Raw genomic sequence first — 23,388 nt, 5'->3', positions numbered from 1 at the left:
AAAGGCACCAGCATTCCCATCTGCAGGCTAGAGACTGGCTGAAGGCCATTTATTGAGCCCTTCCTCGAAAGTACAGTGTCCTAGACATTGTAGGTATGGCAGTTTCCTTGATGGAAATCCTTGTCCCCTGAAAGAAAATTAAAACTTGAGACCCATCGAGAAGGTGATCTGTAGAGCAGTTGCTGAGCATCGATACAGGGCAGTTCCATCACGCACAGTTCTGTAGCTGCTGCATCAAGTGCTCTTGGAACGCTGTCAGAATTAATGCTCAGTGTCTCGGGAGAGCTAACAAAATGGCTGCTGTAGTCAAATGTCTCCAGGTGCTGCCTTCTTTGCTGGGTAGGTTCAGAAAATGACTGGAAACACAAATCCCTCCCGTGGAAGCCCCATGTTCTCGAGGAGGCGTGTGGATGTTGGGACTGGCTGTCTGCATTGCCTGCCTGGACCCTGAGAGTAAGTGTGAGCTGTGGAGGAGAGAAGTTTTGCTAATGGGGAACCAAGCCCTAGAAACGTCACCAAGCAGACAATGATAAAATGGCTGTGTGAAGCTGAGGCTTTTACTATGTAGAAGAGATTTTCACATCACAGCATTTATATGCTTGATTTCAACAGAAGGGAACACAGAAGTGAGTCACAGAACCGTACTGGCATTAGAGATGGATGGACTTCATTGTGCTTCTACTTCCATGATCAAAAGGTGGCCTCCAGATCCAAAAGCTGTTAGTGAGGGGGCTTTGAGGCAGCGTGCTTAAGAAATTGTGTATGAGAATTAAGAAATAGTGTACGTCATAGAGAAAATGGAGTGTGTAGTGCTGGACTTCTCAAAGTCACTTTCAGTGTTACAGATGGGTGGGACTGGGCATGGACCTGAATCATCGCATGCTTTACAGCTCCTGGAGTGCGGGTACTGGGCAAAGGGGAGCACCTGCAAAGTGAGTGTCTCTTCACAATCAGTATATACAGATGAGGAACTCTTAGTTCTCATTTTACAATTAATGTTTTTGACATCACTTGTGCGCAGTGGTGCCATCTCATGTCCAGCTGCTGATTTTGCTCTCTGGTGTTTTCTAGTAACAGAGGTTTCAGAGAAAGTTGCAGAAAGTTGCAGAGAGGATATCAGTGCAATAAGCAACCTGGGGGAAAGTTTCTCTCCTGTATTCTGGCCTTGAATCCCAAGGGATTTCTATTTCTCCTTTAATACTGCATTTATTTGACCACTTCTAAATGTAGGTTTTCTAATTAGCCACACAAATGTTCAGTTCTCCTTTGGCTCTCACTGAGTTCCTGCAGGTCACCCGCTCTGGCTCATAATTTGGTGAGTCACTGCTGAATATGCACAAATGCTGGTGATTAGGACAGCCTGACCTCAGCTTCCAGCACAGGAACGTTCCAGTCACTCTTTACGAGATTACTTCAAAGAAACGCTTTCTCTTGGAGATCTCATGCAGTTTTGTCATTATCTGAAATTAAAAATGTATTTACCTTTCAAAAAGGGGTTGGTGATGAAGAGGGTTTACTCTTAGAGCAATGGAAACACAATCCGCAGAACAGGCTCGCTCAGTCTAAGCATCAACAAGCAATGTGTCTGGGTCTCTTACGGCACTGCCAGCTTTTCCAGAGAAGCTCCTGTAAAGCTGCAGGTGTAGCTAAAGCAGCGGGATTGCATTTCACAGGATCTGTGAGGAGGGCTTGGCTGGAAGTTCCTCCCCAAACACCATCAGACTGTTCTCCTTGGATGTGTACTAAGAGCTCCTCTGAGTGCTTACAGGGGGCTTATAAAAAGATGGAGAGCAACTCCATGGTGTGACTCCTGAGAGCGGTATGGACAGCTAGTGACAGGACAAGGGGGAATGGTTGTAAACTAAAAGAGGGGAAATTCATATCAGAGGTTAGGAGGAAATTTGTCACTCAGAGGGCAGCAAGGCACTGGAACTGGCTGCCCAGAGAGGTTGTGGCTGCCCCGTCCCTGGCAGTGCCCAAGGCCAGGCTGGATGGGGTTTGGGCAGCCTGGGCTGGAGGGAGGGAGTCCTGCCCACAGCAAGGGGTGGAGCTGGGTGGGCTTTGAGGACCCTTCCCACCCAAACTGTTCCATGATTCTGTGAAAAGTATCCGTCTGTGCTAGGACTGATGATCTGATCAGGGATGTGATAGTAAGAAGCTTATAATGTGATCTGTATCATATAGGTCTATAGACAGAGGATGTAAACGTGCTGAACAATCCATTGCAATCTTTTGTAATTCATAACTTCCCCTAGAAACTTCTCACTTAATTTCAAAACATTTAAAACACTGATCGATAGATGCTCTTGGTTATTTAGCGACACAGAGTTTCTTTAAACAGCTTTGGATCCTGTGTCGGGATCTGAGGACTGGCTGAGCTCATACTGCATCATTTTTCTTCTATTTATGACAATCAAGTCAGCGATGGCAAAGCCATTGTCTGTGCTATTCTGCTGAGTAGTTGTAGAAGACAAAACCAAGCTGATGTACCAGGAGTGGCTATATCTATTTGGTATATTGTCACAGGTTTTCTGTCAAATGGATTCCCTTGCTGAATGACAATTTACTATGTTTTATGTATGTATTAGCAGTTTGTTCACTGAAGGTGACAGAGAAGCAGGTATCGACCTTCAAGAGTCGTGTCAATTAAGCGTTTGAAAGTATTTCTCTGGTGCTTTTCAGACTGAAGCACCCCTCTGTGCAATTTTTCTTCTAGAAAAAAGGATTTGCCCAGCTCTGGAATGCAGCCTCTTCTGGAGAGCAATGTGGCTTGAATTACTGCATGGCAGTTGCTTGAGGAGAGCAGCTAGAGTAAATGGTTTTAACTGGAAACACAGGAGGAGGGAAAGCAAAGTAATCCCTTGTGATTTAATCCTGCAGGGAGCAAAAGGAAGTTCTTTGAAGTTCCACAAAGCCTCCTTCCCCATTCATAGACCTCCAGGGCCAGAAGGGACTAGTAGGTCACGTAGGGCGACCCGGTGTGTTGCAGACCCTACCACGTGCAGGTGTGGAGATTTGCCATGTGGAGCTGGTTGTACCGGCTGTGCTTCAGACAAGAACTGGCCAGGACGCTGGGTTGTGCTGTTCAGGTGAGGACTGTGCAGAGCTGTGGTCTGCTGCAGGTTCTGTCACGGTCATTCTCCAGCAGGTTTCCTGTGCAATGCTGAAGGTCTGTTCTGTGTTCTCCTCCCAGGCAGTGACAGGGAAGTTTGCTGAGAGCATGCTGCTGTTCTGTGCGGTCACTGTAAATCTTGGCAAAAGCAAGGGGGGGGGGGGGGCCTTTAAATACCTCCCCCCCTCAGTTGTGATGGGAATGTAGCTGGGAGTGCTGTTTGAAATTTAATAGCTCATTTTACCCCACTTTTTATGTGTTTATAACCTTAACCAATCTCTAGGAGCCATTTACTGACAGAAAGAGATAAAATTATCGTTTGTAGACTTAATATTTCGAAAAAGTGCTTTTTTTTCCTCCCTTTCACTACATTTCTATAGCTCATAAAGAATGATTTTTTTCCTCCTTTGTTTCTGTTGTATTTTATGAACCTTCTCGCTTAGAAAAATTCAGGAAAATCTAATTCTACTGAAATATTTCATTTTTTTTCTAATAGGAATTTTATTAGCAGTTTTAGGAGTTGCTGGAGAACACATTTCACTTCTCATTCAGAAGATGTGCTGGATTTTAATAATTTCCAAGGGCAGGAATTGGTACTGAAATGACATACGGCTGTTGCCTGCAGAAAAGCTTCTCAGCACCCTAACATGAGTATTGCCAGCAGCAAGACTGCAAGCAAGGACATTGTGCTTTTGAATGTCTGTACTGTACTATGTATTCCATCTCGCCTTTTCTTTAACATAGAGAAGAAAAACAATGGAATTCCCTTAGACCCATTCTTACTCAGCATCCACCAATCTGCTAAGTTTATGAATAAAAACCATTTTTCCATTGCACAAAGACCCTTATGAAAACCAATCCCACAGCACTGACTCATCTCACCATCTACCGGCACTTTGGGTGATCTTCCTCTTTGCTATTCTGTTTGGCTGGTAACTGAATTTGCCTGGTCCAGTGGTTGAGACTGGTGTAAAACTCGATGTATACCATGTGCTGGCATCAACGACTTCTGTGGTGGCAGTGCAAGAAGTTCAGAGAACGCTTTCTTCTCAAACATTGGTGAGTTGAGATGTGCAAATTCGTTTATAGAAAGGAATGAGTCTTTTGGGATTAACCTTCACCATACGAATAAAGTAAAACCAAAGGTTGCTTTCTCTAACGCTGGGTGAAAAACGAACTCTCTGTACCCTCCACCCCCACTAAACTCAGACACCCCAAAAACATACAGTCTGTCCCCCAGAATCCTGCTTGGTTCTTGTGTTCACTCTAGTGCATAACCTCTGTCTGAGCTGATAGAGACTGTTGTGTTGTTCACAGTCACAGTTTACCTGTCTGGTAGCACTTGCATTGCTCCTTTCGGGGTCCCAATACTTCAGACATACGTACCAGCCCAGTGTCATTCAGTGTTTTGTGCAGTGCCCTGTGCAGATGAAGTAGAAATGGAAATTTCTTACTTCTCTTTTTGCGTTCTGATCACCCTTTTCCACCTCATAAATCACTGAAACTTTCAGCAGTCACTTCTGTGCTGACTTTTGGCACTCTGTCAGTGCATTCCCACAGCCCGCTGTGTCGCTTTCCAGTTTCTAGTTCCTTGGCAGTTGTGGTAGCTGCACAGACGTCAGATGGACAGAGGTTGAAATGAACCTTACCATTGGCTGGGCTGTATCCTGGAGGTCATTGCAGCATCCTTATGCAGAATCAAAGATAATGCTTTTTCTCTGCTGTTTCTGCCAATATTTTCACGTCTGGGATTGGGAAGTTAAGAGCTGGCAGTGAGCCCCTGAACCTGTGGCATCTGCCAAGGTCTTGTTCTATGCAGGCCCGTGGTTTGAGGCTGAGATTGCACTTTGTAGGCTGCAGTGTCTACTGTGCTATCTTGCAGTCTTAAACAGTATTTTACTCCCTTTAAATGAATCTCCCTAAAAGCTTTGGATCAGCTCCTTCTTTGTGGCCTGTATTGCTTATGTGTTGCCAGTGCAAGATCTGAAAGTACATTCTCACTCTTGATATATCACAAATTACTGAAAGCTCCTTAATTTAAAGCTCTGAGGCTTTACAGTGCAGTCCGTATCTCTGAGCCATATTACCAGTGTTTGCACAACAGGGGTGTGATGCAGCACAGGGCAAGCTTCCGGCATCCTGGTTTCATGGTGTGAAAATTAGGGATAATTATTTGTTGGTGGGTAAATTTTTTCTTCAGCTCCTACATGTTCCACATAAGGGATCAATTCTGGCATGTCTACTTGTGAATATTTATGATATTCCATCGCGCCTTTTCTTTAACATAGTGACCATGAGAACAATGATAATTGTGTTTCCTTTAATTACTGAAGAGTATGTTTTGTAATACATCGAGAATCATCCTGAGCAAATTTCCGTGTAGGTGCAGTGACTTACATCTATGCACCAAAATAAAGCAAGCTGATATAGGAAATCTGAATAAACCCCCTTGCCATTAGGACAGCTGGGACTGGCATTGCCATGCCAATAAATATGCAGCATTTTCATAGAATTGTCTCATATTTCTGTTTTATTTTCCACTTGACTAGTGAAGTAGCAGCAACAGATAGATTCAGGCCATGAGAGGTGTTTAGGCATGGTTCAATTGAGCCAACTGTTGGAATCACAGCTGTTTCCCAAAATACCTGATCAACACACACCGTTTTTGCTGTCTGGAAAGTCTCAGAGGCGAATGGAGGTACACTGAGAACCCGAGCTAATGCCAGGTGTCCTCATTTCTTAACAAACCCGTGTGTTCAACTGCTGAGCTACAGTGATCTGAAGTCTCATGGTAGCAGAATTCGTGTATGTGGTCTTTATGTGTCACAAGCAGGGAAATGAATGAAATCCTGTTCAAAATCTGTCGCCTCCTTTGTGTAGGAACCAAACAGATGTATTCACTTCAGAATAAATTTGTAATGTGTTGCAGAGGTAAAGGTCGATTTAACCTTGTTTCCTAGTTACATAAGCATTCACCAGCTTTGCCTGAAAGAATAGAAGTTAAATGGGAGAAATGTCCCATGCTACTTCATTACTGGCACAATAACTAGTAAAAAGTCTAAACCTACAGTGACGCATAGCTCTTCACTGTGAGTAACACACAATTATTGTAGCCACGGTGCTATGGTGATGTTAGAGTCATGGAATCATTTAGGTTAGAAAAGACCTCTAAGATCATCTAGTCCTACCTTTTCCAGTGGTGTGGAGTTTTGCAATGCTCTTCTCCAGTATAGTTGGCTCTTGTATTCATCTTTGCCTTGTCCTTGTTGCAAGGAAGATCAGTCATCAGTAAGTGTTTACAAATGACCAAAATATATTCAAATACTAAAAAGAAAGGTAATAGATCTGAGGAAAATCTGTTTTAAGGGAGAAACCTCTAGAGTGATGGCATGTCCTGGATCAATAACATTGTAAACAGAGTTGAGCGAATCTATCCCAGTCTGAATTGACTTCTTCAGTTCCACTTGTAAATCCGGGAAGTAATTGTCAACATCTGTAGCAGAAGCTGTGGGGAAGAAGCCTAACACAAGATCACAGGGGTCTTTCATGCCTTAAAATCTTTACATCAACACTCAAATGAGTCTAACAGAAAGGGAATTGTGTTTTGGTATTTCTCATAGTTTACATCTCTGTAAGTTTAATTTCTCAGCTGTTTTAAATGAAGTGGGCCAAGCTATTAAGTGGCAGATTTTTGAAAAAGTCTGCCTTGTCAGAAAGCAGATAGTTCAACTGAAGTGTATACAAAAGGAGTGTCTTTCCCTTAGATGTGCATTGAAGTGGTTGAGATGAAACTTTACACGTGAAAAAAAAATCAGTTTAGTTCACTTTATGGATTTTGAATTGTAAAGACTTCAAGATTCTAGTGTATTTTTCTCCAAAAAATCAACATATACTTGTTTGTCTTCTGCAAGTTTTTCTTTTTTTTTAGTTTTTATTTTTTCTAAAGGACTTTTTCTCTTGCATCAATTAAGATAACTAGAAGCAAACTATCCCATCAACAGACTCTTTGATCTAAAATTTTATGCAAGTCTTAGCAATTTGATAAATCAATAGCTAAAACGATTTCTGGTCAAGCAGTATGGCCATTCTCCTGGCTTCAGAAGGTTGGTGTCTCATCTATACAAGTAATATTTACTCTGAATTGATTGAACTTGGTATTTTACTGGTTTTCATAGTTTCCACACATTTTCTCATCTCCGTAAGACATATGAACCAGTGGTGACAGAATGAAGTGATTTTCCAAATGTATACACATTTTTATCCGTGTGGCAAATAAAAATATTGAAATCTGAAGTGTCATTATTACATTTTCAACCATTCTGTGAGCAAATTATGTTCACCAGTAAATGTAAATAGTAACGCTGTGTTAAAATTTCATCGACTATCTTTGCAACCCCTTTCATCCTTCATTAAAATAGAGTCTTAACAAGCATTCAGTGCATGCATTTGTGATAAACTTCTTTTAGTTGTCTGGAAAATGTTTTTCTTTCAATTTCATGCTAGGAATGTTTCACATTATGCCTCATGTCACTTCTTGAAACTTAGATTTTAAAAATAAAAATACAACATGAAAAGGGAGTTCTTCCTTTTCTGGGAGTTCTTTATCTTGAAGATATTTTACACTCATTTCAGAATAAGTATGCATAACCATGCTGCAAAAACACCATTTTCCTCTACAGGTTCATCATCCCATGACAAAAACTGTACCTTAGAGCTGTTGGTGTTATATATGTACAAGAGTTGCTTTTTCCAACCTGATTCCAATTGTCTTCATCCAGTGTCATTATCATAATTTCATTCTGGACTTCACCATGACATCCTGATGACTGTGGAAAGAATTAACCAGCTGCAAAAATGTCTGAGCCTGTGCTCGAAACCTGCTAATAGTTACAGCAACAGAGAAGAATGGAGGCAGGTGGGGACCCAGATGGGCTCTGCCACTCTCTTTGTCCTGTGTGTCTTGCTGTGAGATGCCTGTGCCATGGTTGGACTGTCCGTGGCCTACATGTTCCCTTAGCCTCCTAAACCATTCTGTGCCAGTTTTTTGTGTGTGCATACCGATGATGCATTAAGCATAATTTACTTGAAATATCAGCACAGTACAGAAGAAAATCTTCTAGCTATTAGTAATAAGCAAAAATATGTCCCATATCTCCAGAGCAACAGCTAAGACCCAACTCAACCCAAATGGAGTAACTGGGAATGGAGAGATAGGATCTGAAGTGTGGGAATGTAAACAGCAGCCAGTACACTCCCATGAACTGCAGCCTATACAGTCGTTCTTCCCAGATTTCAGGTTCCCATTGGAGAGTCTTCAAAAAGAAAGCGAGGGTCTTGAATCTGTGTTGGGATTTATACTGTCCTTTGCCAGACATTTTTCACATATTTTGTCATAACTTGTTGGGTGCTTATAAAAATGATTTGCAGCCTTTTCTCCCTTTAAAGCAAATCAAGTACGTGCCCTGCATAATCATTTGGTTTGAATTCCCTAACTCCCCAGATACATTGCAGGGCGCTGGAGTAATGAAATGGCCTTCCATTATTTGAATTTAGAAAATACAGGCGCGGACAGAGATGGAGTTTAAGCTTCTTTGTTATTAACTATTATTCTACATAGCAGGGATAACATTTACTTGGGGATAATACGGTCCTTCCCTATCAGAGCTTTATAAATCGCCCTTAAACCTTTCTTTGTTGCTTTGTCTTAATGATGGCACACTGGTGGCATAATCCAGTTTTTCAGGAGAACGATATTGTACAGAAAAAAAGGTCTTATTCATTATTGAGATGATAGCACCAAGACAAGAATATTTAGGTGTTACATGATGGAAAACAGGAAAAAAGTCATTGCCTTGTAAAATGCTGTGTAACCTACCCCAATGTGTCTGTTGTTGCACTCAGTCTGAATTGCCACGTGCCTGAGAAGTCTGTAAAGCATTTAAATGTTCTTAAAAAATAAACAGCAAGCTCCTGTGGAAACCTGATGCAGTGTGTCACAAGCTGCAACAACACATGGTGATGCACCAGCAAGTGCCCCTCAGTAGGGCTTTCACTGACAAGCCTCAAGTTTGCAGCAGTGAGCACGAGGTGACTTGGACTGAGAATGACAAAGGGTCTCTAGAGGAGTTACAAGGCCCGTTACAAGGTAGTGGGCTTCTTTTTGTGTTTTCAATACGTGACAGGTAAATATTCTCATCTCGTTACTGTTACCTTGCTATCGAGTACCCTACAGAGTTCTGGTCTGGTACAACGTTCCTCTTGCATTATCCACTCCCATACGTGCACACGTCTGTTACAGAATTTTCTGTAGAGATCCCCACAAGCTAAAAATCATTTGTCACCAGTTGCTTCTACATGTGTTTGTGTGAATGTTTGTGTGTGCATGTGTTTTTGTTTGTTTCTTGTAGTTTACTTGCTGGTCTCCCACTTTCCCACAGCCTATCAGGAACATCGCTCCTGTTCTGTTTACGCATACTTTCTTCTGAACTGTTCTGCAAGTACTTTTCGCTGTGCTTGGCAGGCGCTCAGAAACTTCTGCCATCAGTGTAAGTTAAAGGCCTTGCGACTGGAAAAGGAGGACCAAAAGGGAAGGCAATACTCAGCTGAGTAAATAGGTGGGAGATGTTTCAGTTTTTCACTTCAGATGATAGCACTTCTGCAGCACCACTGAGCACTTTGCATAGAAACAGACACAAAGCAAATTTTCTGAAGGGCAAATTTGGGACTGCATCTGAAAGAATCAAGTGGTCCGACCATGCACTAATCCAGTTACCGGTGCAGCTGTTAGGTGTCAGGAGGGCTCAACTAGACCCTTGATGCAAACAAAAATGATTAGTGTCACAGTCCTAAGATTCTTCTGTCTTTGCACAGATTTCCAAGTACCTTGGGTACTTACTGCATTTTGTGTAGTCAGCCTAGCAAAAGGGCACTTGCATGTTTCAGAATAATAGCTATGTTTGTTCAATCCTTCCTTCTCACCACTCTTTCCTTTTTCAGGTCTTTTCCAATTATGTCAGATGGGAATAGGACAATATGAACAAGGTTGGCGTAGCCTGTTCTATTAGGATCTATTCCTCTATTTATGAAATACTCACTTTGTGTTTAAGGCTATTAAAAAACATCACTTTTTACTGAATGGGGCTAAAGCAGAAAAAAGATGGGCATCAGTCTTAATAAAAAATGCTTAAATAAAAGTCCTTGGTACCTAAATACAAACTGAAGTCTTAGGAAAAGGAATATTATTGATTGGATAATAATATAAAATAATTTAAAAGGAATATTATTAATACATTGGGATACTCAGCATGACTCAGGGCAGTATTATGTAGCATTTTTGGCTTTAAGAGCTGTGGTTTGCTCAAGTCCAGGAATAAAATCTGACTATACTTTGAACAGGTGAATCTGTAGTCTGCTTTCTGACTTTATAAGGAAGAGATGTCCTCCCTTCCCCTGACTCAATTGTAAGTGGGCTCTCAGGGGCACAGATGGGAACCTGCTGCAAAATCAGTGCTTCTCTGTGTCCGAGAAGCTGGACCTGGCACCACAAGAAGTGGGTACTTTACTCACAGGACTGGGGGGGAAACAATGTTTCATGGCCAGCTCTAAAACTGTGCTCAGCATCTTTTAAAGAAGTGTTTTTTATTCTCAGTTCTTAGCTTTTTCTTCTCAGTTCCTAACTTCTTCCTGGATGGAAATAGCGATACAAAGGCTCTTGCTCAGGAAGAGAAAGAAGACTGTTTTTTCTAGGCAATCTGTTGGCATGTCCCATTTACTATAAAAGAAATATGAAGATATCTGGGATCTCACAACTTTGAAGATTAACATCAGAGCAGACTGTTGCATCAGCACTGACACAAATACTGTTCAGTGGTGGAGAGATGCTGAGTCAATAGGTGTCAGTGCAATGCTCTGATCCACTTGTGAGTCATCATGGCAACAGCAGGAATTATTGCTGTAACCTCCAGTGCAGCTCCAAGTTCAGAAACAATCCATCAGATAGACAAGGAGTCATTTGTGATGTTCAGGTTTTGATCTAGCTATTTTAGTGCTCGGGGAGGTAATGCTTTGGCTTTATCTATCCTATCCTTTTTACAGGAGGTTGTAAAATCACATACTTCTGCCTTGACATCGTATCATGAGAATGGTTTGTTGTTTGTTTCAGAAGCTTTGGGGAAAAAGGGAAAAGTTGTTCCATACATCCCAGATGTCACAGTAGGCACGCGTAAGGAAGCTCATTATCTTGATCCACCACATTTGAGATGCTCACCCCCTTCCACCTGCTCTCCTTGGCTTACCCCTGCTTGTCTTTGTAGGTCTGCTCTGTGCTAAGATAGCTTGTGACATTCTAGCTTGGAGCGTAAACAGTGGAATACAGAATTTGAAAAATATACATGAATAAAAGGTCAAAACTCTCCCAGGAAAGAATAAAGTTCTTTTCTTTCTTTCTTTCTTTTTTTTTTTTTTTTTTTTTTTTTTAAATGCATAGTTATGAAAAGCATGTTAACCTTTGGGTTTCTGAAGAATTAACTGTGACAACAGTCCAGCTTAAAAATAAACAACTGCTACTCCAAGTAGAGTGTCTAAAGATGCCCAAGTTTATTCTCTTGGTCCTGAAGACCACAAAGTATGTCGTCCTAGCTTTAAAAACTTGTGCTGATATTGCTCACCACAACAGCCTGAAAGGGCAGAAATTGCTGGGCTAATTTTTTTAGTTCAGTGGGAAAGCAAGGGCTGCTGCATTCTGCTATTGATTTCCTTAATCTTATCTGCTGTCACATTTGATTTTTTCTTTAGAACTGTTACACAGTAGTAACTGTGAAAAGAAAAATCTGTGGAAAAAGGAGGGACACTTACCGTATCTAACTCTGTCAAGGAACAGTGTGTTATTGCCAGATCGATGGTCCTCTTTCCACCCAGTTACCTGGAGGAAATAAAATCCCTGTTTCATTTGCAAAGGAGAAGGCTGTCCCCTTACATTTTTGAGAACTTCCTATAACAATTTATGAAATTTGATTTGATTTCAGAGACTTTCCCTTCCAGAGGATTATGGTAAGAATGTGACACTGAAGGAAACTCAGGGAAATGAAGAATAAAATGGACATGATTAGCTAATGAGTAATAACACTTTTTGCATATGATAAAAGGATAAATTATGGTTTGAGAGAATACTGAGTAATATTTGTTACCTGGCAAATGAAGTAGAGCAATATTAAGCAAAACTAAAAGGCAAATGCATATGTGAAGCTGTAAGATAAGACTACCTGGAAGTTTTCTTACAGTAGCCAACCTACACTTACTGCTTCACAGGGTGGATGCCCTTTGTTTCGCTTCTGTAAGTGAGATCAGTGTTACCACTTCTTCTGTTTTGATGCAGACAAAAAAAAAATCATTAACTCTTTGGAGAGCTCTGCTGAATCTCAAGGTAAATCACTAACCAGATATTTGGAAAGGCTGGACCTGGGCAGCATGGAAGTTTTATGCTGGTAATTTGACCGTGTAGACAATGCAATTTACATGTAGAGAGGCTCTATTAGAATGAAACAGGGAGTCAGACTTGATCATGCAGTAATTCAAGTTGGAAAGGACCTCATGAGGTCTGTAGTTGACGCTCCTACACAGAGCAGGGTCTAGGCCCCTCTGGGCAACCTGCTCCACTCCTTGACTGTTGTTGTGGAGAAAAATGATGCTCCTTGTGTCCAGTGTGCACCCATCTTGGTTCAGTTTGTCTCATTTCACTTCCTCCTGCCACTTACCACTGTGAAGAGTCTGGCTCCTCCTTGACAGCCTCATCATAAGCATGCGGGGGCTTCTGGTAGGTCCCCCTGAAGCCACCTTTTCTCCAGGCTGGAGGAGCCCAGCTCCCTCCCTCCTCTACTTACCCAGCAAGTGCTCCAGCCCCGGCCATCTCGGTGGCCCACTGCTAAGCTCAGTCCGGTTATCAGCGCCTTGCTTGTACTAGGGGCAGTGGGAGCCAGAACTGTATGCACTCCTCTAGGTGTGTTCTGATGAGCATGAAGTAGAGAAGGATAAGCACTTCCCTGGCCCCACTCCTGTCAGTGCAGCCCGGCTGGCCGTCCTTGCTGCATGGCACACTGCTGCCTCATGCTCACCTTGCGTCTGCTGAGACCCACGGGGCCTTCCCAGCAGGGCTGTGCCCCAGCCGCTCGGTCCCCAGCATGTATTGCTTCAGGGTTTAGTTCTTTCCAAGTGCAGGGTTTGTCCTTGTTGAATTTCGTAAGGTTCCTAATGTAGCTCTTAATGTTTGAAACGGGTATTTATTTCTTTTTTTGGATGGGTCAAATCCTACTCTGAGTGAAATCCTTGAACTGAGTAAGCCACCTGTGTAGCTACAGTTTGCCCTAGAAAGTATGCAAATGATGGATTTAATTCTTTAGTATCATTACTGTGGATTTAGATGAGAACACCCAGTCTGTGTATGCCTGCCCTCTCTAGGACAGCAGGATGCTGCCTTCTCAACGATCCTCCTCTGCCAGAGAGTCTGTGCTTCCAGACGTGCCGATTGCTCTCAGCAGTGAGAACCTTCATGCTTTGCTGAATTTTGTTCTTGCTTTTCTAACAGACTGGCTGTATTCCTCCCCATTTTTCTTACTTCTGTCTTTTCAGTGCTTCCTGTTTTGAAAGAACCGTGTGCTTTTTTTCTTTGACCTCCCCTGGAATGAATCCTGTGAAATCAATAGTAACATAAAGAAAAGTCAATAAAACGATCCCTGCCATATATTCCAATGAACTCCTTGAGAACTTCTTTCCTTCCTAGTTTAACTTCAGGCCAAATAAGGCCAAACATGCCCAGTCTGAGCAGTGTTTGAGTCCTGTACAACTTTTGTTATTGCTGTGACCTCTGTTACTTGAGCTAGATGAATAAACCACATTAACAGGAAGGAAGAGTGGGCTGAATTCGTCTTACTAGGAACTACATTAAAGGAAAACAAACCGTTGCATTTGCCTATATTGGCCTACATGGATAAGTACTTATTTTTCAGGCATGTTGTAAATTCTCATTTCAACTAAATCTCCTTAGGTATGTTCCCTGGCCAGTGAAAGGCTGACAAACAGCACCTCTTTGTATCCTGGGTGGCCAACCTGCACTCTGAGAGAAAAGCTGTGGACCTTGAAGCTGCACAACTTAAACTGCAGAGGAAATCCTTCTTCATCATTGGCCATTGCTTCTCAGTGAAGAGCAGGCTAGATTCAGATCCAGGGTATTCTGTGTAGACCACAGATCCAGAGGAAGTAGCATCAGTGACAAAAGCACGGGACTCTCTGAAGGCTCTCCTTGTTAATTTCATTCACCTTGACATTTGGCATTTGATACTATGACAGCTTATATTTTGAAATACCCTTCATCCTTCATCCTGGGAGCAACAGCGCTGTCTTCAAGGCCACTTAAAGAAGAACAGAATGGGAATATTTAGCAGCCACGTTGCTCTGCCATTGCTGTTTGTGCTGATGCAGAGTGCGTGTTCAAGGACTACCCACAGAGAACAGAGGAACAGGCAGGTCTCTACGTGAATCAGCGCAGGTGAGGAAAGATGAAGTAAACTGCCAGAACTAAGGCTTCCTGCATTCTGTTTCCTGCGTCCCTGTAGGAGGAAGCAGTTTAAACAAAATAGTTTCTCCTCTCTTCGTTCTAATGAGTACTAACTCATCAGGCCGCATTAACAATTGCAACTCATTGTAACCAACTTCAGCACTGTTAAAAATACAGGCTCTGTTTATGGCCCTTGCAGGGCTTTATGCAGAGCAAGTTCATTACAATACTATCTGTAGGGGGCACTTATGGGGCCGTTTGAACCAGGCAGTAGCCAGCAAGAAAATATAGACTGGGATGCTCTGAAGGACTTGGGCTACTTCATCGGTTTTGAGACAAAATTATTCTCTACTGCTTATGGGCCTTGGTGTGTATTAAGCATAAAAAAATAACAGTCTTTCCCACTCTTGCAGAGTCTTTGCACTTCACAGGCTTTCATAAGTTTCCTGATGGGGGGAAGAAAAGGGACACGACTGGAAATCAGAAAGCTGTATTCTCTTCTTAGGTTTCTTCTGTGATCAGGAGAAAATCTGTTCATTGTGCTCCTTTTGCTTCCCAGTTCCTGTTGTTTTCTTGGATTTCTGTCACTTAAAAAAAAAAAAACAAATTTAATACTTTAGATAGAGATTTTCTGGTCTTGCATCTCTACATGCTGCTGCTGTAAAAACAAACATCTTTTACATCGTATATGCCAAAAGGACAGAGGAGCTACATACCCTGGGCAAGACCTAAGAGAAAAGCTTACATCTCTTGATTACTAGTTTTGTCCCTTTTCCCCAAAAATTCTTTTCTAAGGAATGCCAAAACAGGGTACCTTGCACCCTGCTTTGATTGAGTGTATATGTGATTAATAATAGAGAATGTGTGCAAAAAGCAAATCAGAGTTAATTTTGTATATTTTCCTTCCACCATTTAACGCATGAAACTCCCCATAAAGGAGGCCTAGCATGCAATGACTCACGCATTATATAAGTAACTAAAACATTTTATAGTTTACAGAGAAGAATGTACTTGCTCATTATGTGGATGAAAGGAGATTGCTGCATTTCAAATGACATGTATAATTTAGACACTTATTTCTAGGACTGTTTGGAACGGGGAGTGAAGAGAAACTTTAAAACGTTTGAAGTGATTTGAGTGCTTCATAGTTGTTACTGTGACTAGCAAAATACACAGACCAATAACTTTTCAGACTGTGCTAATGGAGGAATGGCTCTGAAACGCTAACATTTTAAATAATAACAGTATTTATTTTAAGACATAAGTAGAACCTAGTTTTTGTCAGTCTGTAAAAATCTGCAAAGATGTCATATTTTTTCTGCCACTAGTTATCTGCTGTGCCACCAAAATGGAAAGAGGAATGGGAAATAGTATTTCACAGAGATTAGCCACTCAGGAAAATGTCATGCCTGCTGCACTGGAATATTTTGGGGAGAATATTTCCCCCATCCTTCTAAATATTAGACCCTCACTACGAAATCTGAGCATGTAATATTCATTCAAGTGAGAATTCAATAACAGCACCATGGCTGTGCATAGGGAAATATTTATGTAATTGTATTCATTTTAGAATATGATGGTGAGCTAAATGAGACACCATTTCTGACATTTGGAAGCTGAGCAACCTCCAACTGCTACCATGTTGTGCAAGTTATCTTCATACACTGCTGTACTTACACGCTTTAGTGAACGTGGAGCTCATTCAGAAAGCATAATTCTGATTATATCACAGTAGTCCCATAGATTTTTGTAACAAGACAGCAGTCTCTGTCTTTCATGGGCTGTTCTTGGCAGCAGCTAGATTTGTGGATTTCTCTAGCGAACTGGGCCAGCACTTTCCCAGATCTGTGAATCTTTTAAGCAAATATAGCTGTTGGATACCCTGGGCAATGACACTGTGGCAGGTTTATGTCCTAAGTTTTGAACCCCCTGTAGAAGTTAATGAGATCTATGCCTTGTAAAAATCTCTCAAAACTGTTGCATTATTTATTTATATTCTGCTTCAAGGACAACACTTTTCAAGCCAAGAGATGACACAAAGGAGCCCTGGGCTGTATAAATATAGAATCTTTTTATTTTTTTGGTTAATAGATACAGTACAATTTTTGACTACATAAGAAAGCGTTGTTTTCAGTGCATACATTCTTCAGACAGACAGGAACAGGGCAGACAAACATGCCTTAGTGTTCTGAGCAATATGTGGCACTTAGTTTATCTTCTTCAAGTCCCTAGGTACTGGGTTTTCCCAGTTTTCATTAGCTGCTTTGACAGCTCAAGGTCTAAGGAAAAATGAATCGAGTAATAAGGACGTACTGGCCCTTGTGGCCCAGGATTATGAGGCAGGACAATGGGACACTGCTCCCTGTCCACCTTCCTGGAACCAGCGCCCTTATGGCATCCTATTTGCGTGGTGTCCCAAATGACCCTGTCCATCAAGTTTTCTTTTCTACGTTAACAATGATGCAAACAACACCTGCCTCAAAGAAACAAGTCAGTGCCTGCGCTAAAGGGTCAAATCCAGAAGTCCTCCCTGAATTTTACTTGCCAGGTTGATTCTGGTGTCATTAGTTAGGTGATATTTTTGTGGCACAGTATAAAAACAGAATGGATCACAGGGTTTGGCCATTACTATTTGTAGGGAGGGACAAAAGAAATATTGCTACCGTCTGTATTTTTTCTTCAGTTGATCATAAGAAAGAAATAGACGGAGCTGTGAGATCCTGGCCCACTCCTTCATTCAGGAAAACCTGGCAATGCTTTACCTCCTAATGTAGCTTTTTGCTAGTGATGTTTCCCTGCTAATATTTCCTGGTGTTGTCCAGTTGGTGCTGGTGGGAGTTATAGTCCACCGACCCAAAAGTGCACCCTTAGGGCTGGAACGGGGCCTGACCACCTTGGTAAAGCAAGGCAGGACGTGGCAAGGCAGTGCTGGTGCTCAGGGTGAGGGATCGTTGAGAAGTCACGAACAGTTTACCGGCCAGTTAGAGGCTGCCATACCAGCTAACATTCTACAGTATACAAGAGCGTAAATACAAGGAGAGAAGTGCCTGGCCGCTATCCTAGGCAGCTGGCAAGCTGGCAAACTGCAGAGCAGCGTTGATATTAGTGGAACGTCTAAGCAGAGCAGCTTATACCTGCAGGCAGCCTTACACATGTGTGTCTTCAGCATTTGGTGGGTTCAAATGTCAGTGCTTTCACTGGGGGCTGTTATTCAGAAAGACTTTAGGTTTTTGTCTGGCCTTCCTTGATATCCCAGGCAGATGGTATGGGCCCAGCGTCCTGCTCAGGAACCCCTTCTGATGAGGACAGCTTGACAGAAGCAAAGAGGAACCACATTGTTTGGGAAAGCACTAGGAGAAGGATGAGGTTCACATAGGTAAGACACCAATTGTTGTCTTGTTGGAGATATCTAACACTGAAAAATCACAAGAGTAAAACGCTTCTGTCATTGAGGGAAGTGTAGAGAGATGCTTCCAGGCACATTAGTTTCCTGTGCCTACACTGGAAACATTTTTTATGTGAAAAAACTTACTTTAGGTTGGCTAGTTCAGCCTCTGCAAGAGCAGAACACACACGAAATAGCTGCGAAGTGAGTTCTATCCCTGATCTTAGTCAAAAGGCAGAGAAAAGCCATCAGGGGGCTGTGAAGAGCAAATAACCAAGAAACAGAAGAAAAGTAGAGCAAAGAGGAGGTAGGAAACCAGACTGCCAAAAATACCAGCCTGAACAGCAACATGCAGGTGAAGGCACTTTTCCTTGGAAGCCTACATGGCAGGGGCAGGAGAGAAGACAACACCTTTCTGTGGTGAGCTCTGACTTCTTTTGCCCTAATTCTCTAGGGTTACAAGAGGAAAAAAAAACAGTCAGAGTAAGCACCATTAAAGAAAACAAAGGTACTTCTTGATACCAGCTACCACTGAGCTCAGTCGGGTTAGGAAAAGCAGGTGGCTGACAAGAGTTGAATAAGAATCCCTGAGAAGTCTGAGGAAATAATCAACATCATATCACTTACACAATTTGGCCCTTTTGATACTCTAGCCAATACACCAGCCTTTAGTTGAAACAGAGGCAGTGAAAATTCCTCCCCTTTACCTTGAGCTGCACGAAACACTCCCAGAAATGAGATAAACCTGCCAGATTCCTCCAGATCCCTGTTTCCTAATTGAAACTAAATACCATGGAGACCAAGTGAGAGCCAGAGACACGAGAGCCAGGAGGAGACCTGCTATGAAATGGCACTTGTAGGGTACTGTAAACTGGAGCCTGGCCTGCAAGCATTAGTGAAATGTTTAGTAAAGATATTTAACTCTGTTATGCCTGGTATCTTTTGACTAAAATGTTACAAATATTACCATATAAATGAATCACTATATTTGTTGGTATTGGGTAAACTATATACATCATTGTAAGAAAAGAACAATAATTAAATTAAGGGAGGAGAGAAAAAGACAAACAAAATATTAGTAAATAAAATAGAAAACATATGTTCAGTAATACTTTCAGGCAGTATTTTTGCTTGTTACATTTACCATAGGGGAAAAAAGCTTCCACTCAAAATAAACATTGGAAACACAGCCGCCCAAGCATCAGTCACTTGCCATTTCCAGAACATCCCAAGGCCGTGAGGACAGGCTTGGAGGGTATCCTTGCTCTCCGAAGAAATCGCCATCAATGCTGCTCAAGACAGCTGTTGATTTTGCCACCGCAGAGGAGCCCTGAGTTTCCAGGGGGCTGGCAATGCAACCAGTGCTTTAAAACGTGTCTTGAGCACATGCACCTGCACTCTGCTTTCACATCATCTCACGTGGTGCAAGACAGGCTGGTACACGTTACCGGGAGCCAGAAAGGGACCCAGCTACCAGCATCCATCAGAGTGTCCTCTTGGGTCCTACTCAGGAAACGCCCTTCGCATTCCTCGGGTTTCGAAGAAACCTCTACAGTTCGGCCTTCATAAAGAGGAGAGACGTTGTACACGGTTCTCTCGGAAGCAGGCAGTTCACGCAGCAGTGTTTCCCACTCTTTTTCAAAACAGAGAGCTTAGTTGTGTTTTTTTTCTTCCTATATGTACTTATTTTAAAGTTTAAAAGCAAAGGTTTTTAAACATTGTTATCTTCTTACACTACATCACAAGGTACAATAACAAACCATCTCACACTGATGCCATTAACAGTAGAGCCAGACAAACCATATGCACATTTTTTTCCTTTTTGCCACATGAATAAATTACTGCTAAAGAAGCGATCCATTATTTGATCAGCGCGATAGATAGCTATTTTGCTATTTGATGCAAAACTGACCCAATGAGCTTTCTGTGGCTCATCAGATGAATTATCTCCCAGTAGTTTCCTCTGTTATTTGACCAGCCCTACTTAATACATAAGTACTAAAATACAAAGAAGTGCAAAAATGGCCATAAAGCAACTACAGATCCCAGCTATCTACCAGGTCCACCATGAATAAGGGGCTCATGACTTTCTGCAGGTGATTTCTTTCATATGTCAGATCCGAAGCTGAGGAGAACAAGAAGTACAGTTCCCCAGAGCCATTACTTCAGATGCCTTAGCATTCACAGTTAACATGGTATGGGGTTTGGAGATTTGTTTTCCCCCTTTGATAATACCTGAGCCTTTTTTTGTTTATTTCAATGCAACCAACTGTAACTGATCTTCCAGAAATGTCGTGAGGGTGTTTGGGCTCTCTTCACCAAGGTAGAATAACTGCTTGGCAAGTGCTGGATCTTTTAGAAAAAAAAATAATAGTTTGTAATCATTTCAGCTGGTGATCATGAAGGAAAATTCTTTCTCTGAAGAAGTCAAATCAGAGTCTAAAGTCTAAAGAAAGAAAAGGGCTGTGCAGACCTTCAAAGAAACTGCACAGAGAGCAAGTCATATGCAGACCTAGGTTTGTAACTTAGGAGCTCATGGGCTTGGCTGCCAATGAACATCTTTTTCATCTTTGCTTTTGATGCCTGAAAACTAGATACATTATTCCTTCCTGGTTTTCTACCATCAACTCTGATTGATTCCTAGCACATTAAATGACGAGGACAATTTGTTTAGTTTTGAAGCTGCAGTGAGTACGAGCAGCGCTACGCGCAAGACCCGGGTGTGCGTAGTGGCAGGCCAGTAGTCCTTGCCACACGCAGCCATGGCTGGGGGATAACACACTGAATTTCTCAAATGGGAGAAGTGGTGATCCCTTTGGTCTGACGTGATCAGATTGCAAAAAAAGCTTTGAATTACTCATGAAGGGTTTAGATACAGAGGGCACGGCATATCAGACCGGTATTTACCTTGGCAAGACAGTCGGAGACAAATATGTGTCACATATGCTCACAGATTAGCATGGGCTAGTACAACCAAGATCAAACTGTTGGGCATCTGCCATAGGATTCAAAGGAAGTGCTTTTGGTTTTTTGTAAATAATCCGCGTCCAGAAAGGAAGGAGAAAAATGTTGCTATGCTGATGCCTCAAGGGTACACGTGCATGTGTGTGTAACTCTTTGGGTGTTGGTGTTCTATGCACGTTCACACAAACGTGTGCTGGGAAACGCTGTCCGCTTCCGCTAGGGAAGGTTCTTAGTTAATGCAGCGATGATGCCTTGCAGTCATTACAGAAGCATCCCCATCAAGGTTCCCTACTGCAGGTATGTTAAATAAATTGTTGCTTGGACAAGGAGGAAACACGGGGAAACATTCAGGCACATTGTGTACCCTGCCAGCCCAAGAGACCAGCCTGCCTCTTGATCCATGAATACTGGCTGCTTTCTGGGTGCTGTATCATTTTAGGAGTGGGCCCTATTGGCAGTGGAAATTACCAAATCACAAATTGTAACAAAAATATTTTGGATTTCAAAATATTTCAAAAACATTTACGGAAGGTGAATTCCCAAGTTAAGAAAAATGCTTCAAGTTCCGGACTTTCTCCAAAACATTACGGTTTCTGGCTGTTCTTCTCAACTGATCCCTTACAACATCATACTAAACAATCCCTGCAGGATGTGTGCAGGACCAGCAGAATGAATCTTGTTTTCACAGCTAGCTTGAGATGACTTGTGGTGACTCTTACAGAGCTAATCTGCAAATGCCAATGAGCAGTCCCAGCTAGGGAGGAAGGATGGAAATACTCGGGGCTTACAGCTCCGAATTACAATTCTGGTAGGCAGAATTTTAATTTACTGCTTGTGTTGCAATAGGCCTTTAAAGATAACATGGAGGATGCTCGTAAAGAGTTTCTGTTCACATCAGAGATGTGCCAGAAGAAACGTGAACCAGTGTGCTGTCAGATTTCCCTTCTGTTTTCACCCAGCCCCTGTACGGAGGCATGTAAGAATCTAGCATGGTTAAGAGAGGAGCAAGAGGCCCTGCCTCAGGGTGGGCTGATTACACTGGAGGTGCAGAGTAGTGAATGACGGAGTTGTAATCTGGAGGTGGGCTGTGGCATTCCAGGTTGGGATCCATAGGAAGGAGAACAGAGTCTTCCAGTGTGAAGTCCATGGTGTCCTCTTCAACCTGCACTGCTGGCTGGTATTTGACAGCCTCACGCTCGTGGTCAGATAATATGGATTCTTTGCTCTTGCTAACAGCTCTCCGCCTGTTGAGAACAAACAGTATAATATATTGACCCTGTCTCCATAAGTTGTTGTCTCCCTGTGTAATGAATAGTCAAAATTATTTAAAAATACACACATATATAAAGCATTTCAATTTAACTTTGCAGCATCCTGTAAGACAGTGACATTTTACAAATTGGATAATAAAACTGAATTAGGTATTTCAAAGAACTCAGTGTAATAAAAATAGATTTACGAGAAAGTCCAGGAGTCCTGATGCCCTGTCTGTTTAGCTTTGTCCTTTTCAGCATATTGTATATCTTAGTTATAAATGCACCTGTCCTATACATACAATATTCTTCTCTCATTTTTCTTACACAAATCAGTAAAAACCTGTTTTTTTCTGAAAGCAGAACTGAAGACTGACTTTTCCTGAAGGGTAATAAAGGATGAATTAATTAATAACCTAAGTCAGACTCTAATTTAAAAGGATACTGAAAGCATTGTAGGGCAAGATCTCTCTCATATTCTCTAGCCCTTTAAAATTACTGAGCAGTACGCTAGTGAGGGGCAGTGCTTTTCAACATTATAACTGCTGGCCTGTAACGGATCCCATTAAAGAGAGCCAGGTTTCATTTTCTGCTGTCTCTTCTTATTATAGGTGATTCAGGTGGTGGGAGAGGAGTGGCTTACATCACACAGAGCAACATCAATGTTAAAAGTGGGAGAACCTGGAATTTGTATCACAAGGTGACCTTGAGGAAGTGTCGTGGAAGAAAAGGTACCTTCTTTGTAGGCTGCCTTAAATACAGTGTTTTAAGTCTGGTTTCTTCTGAGTAATTCGTTGAAAGAGGTTTGGATAATTTGGGATTGGTTCTGATAAGGATCCCAACTTGAGAATGGCTTTTGAACTTCTCCGCTTTGCTTAGGACCCTTTAACATGCATCTCTTTGGAGTAAGCCTCGTCCACAGACTGATCACAGCACTGCTCAGGTCTCAGTTCAGAACGACTCATGAAGTGCCTGGGAGAACCGAAAATCAGGCAGTGCTGAAGCACTTTGTGTATTTCACATGTGTTTAAAGGAGCATAAAGCTGTATCATAATGACCCTAACCAAACCCAAATAATCAATAATCATCAAATGATTGTATGATTCGTTACACTTAATGTATTTGT

The 23,388-nt window shown here is 42.0% G+C and overlaps 2 protein-coding genes across 13 annotated transcripts in view; one reads left to right on the top strand and one right to left on the bottom strand.

Moving 5' to 3' along the window:
- Positions 1 to 23,388, top strand: part of LOC118167252 — a 237,830-nt gene that overhangs the window by 38,217 nt on the left and 176,225 nt on the right. For all 11 annotated transcript variants that reach the window (XR_004751048.1, XR_004751047.1, XR_004751046.1 and 8 more), the window contains one exon: positions 22,874 to 22,993. Coding sequence is in view for 3 of the 11 variants with exons in the window: in XM_035326539.1 (XP_035182430.1) it covers positions 22,874 to 22,993 (120 nt within the window). In the remaining 8 variants the exon portion in view is untranslated. The remainder of the gene's footprint in view (positions 1 to 22,873; positions 22,994 to 23,388) is intronic.
- Positions 17,239 to 23,388, bottom strand: part of LOC118167246 (vascular endothelial growth factor receptor kdr-like) — a 131,886-nt gene continuing 125,736 nt past the window's right edge. For both annotated transcript variants that reach the window (XM_035326531.1, XM_035326532.1), the window contains exon 30: positions 17,239 to 22,253. In XM_035326531.1, coding sequence (XP_035182422.1) covers positions 22,043 to 22,253 — 211 coding nt within the window. In that variant the 3' untranslated portion in view covers positions 17,239 to 22,042. The remainder of the gene's footprint in view (positions 22,254 to 23,388) is intronic.

The sequence above is a fragment of the Oxyura jamaicensis genome, chromosome 4 (genome assembly GCF_011077185.1).
Source record: "Oxyura jamaicensis isolate SHBP4307 breed ruddy duck chromosome 4, BPBGC_Ojam_1.0, whole genome shotgun sequence".
NCBI classification, from domain to species: Eukaryota; Metazoa; Chordata; class Aves; order Anseriformes; family Anatidae; genus Oxyura; species Oxyura jamaicensis.
The sequence above is the reverse complement of the archived record's forward strand: the minus strand, read 5'-3'. Positions and strand labels throughout refer to the sequence as shown.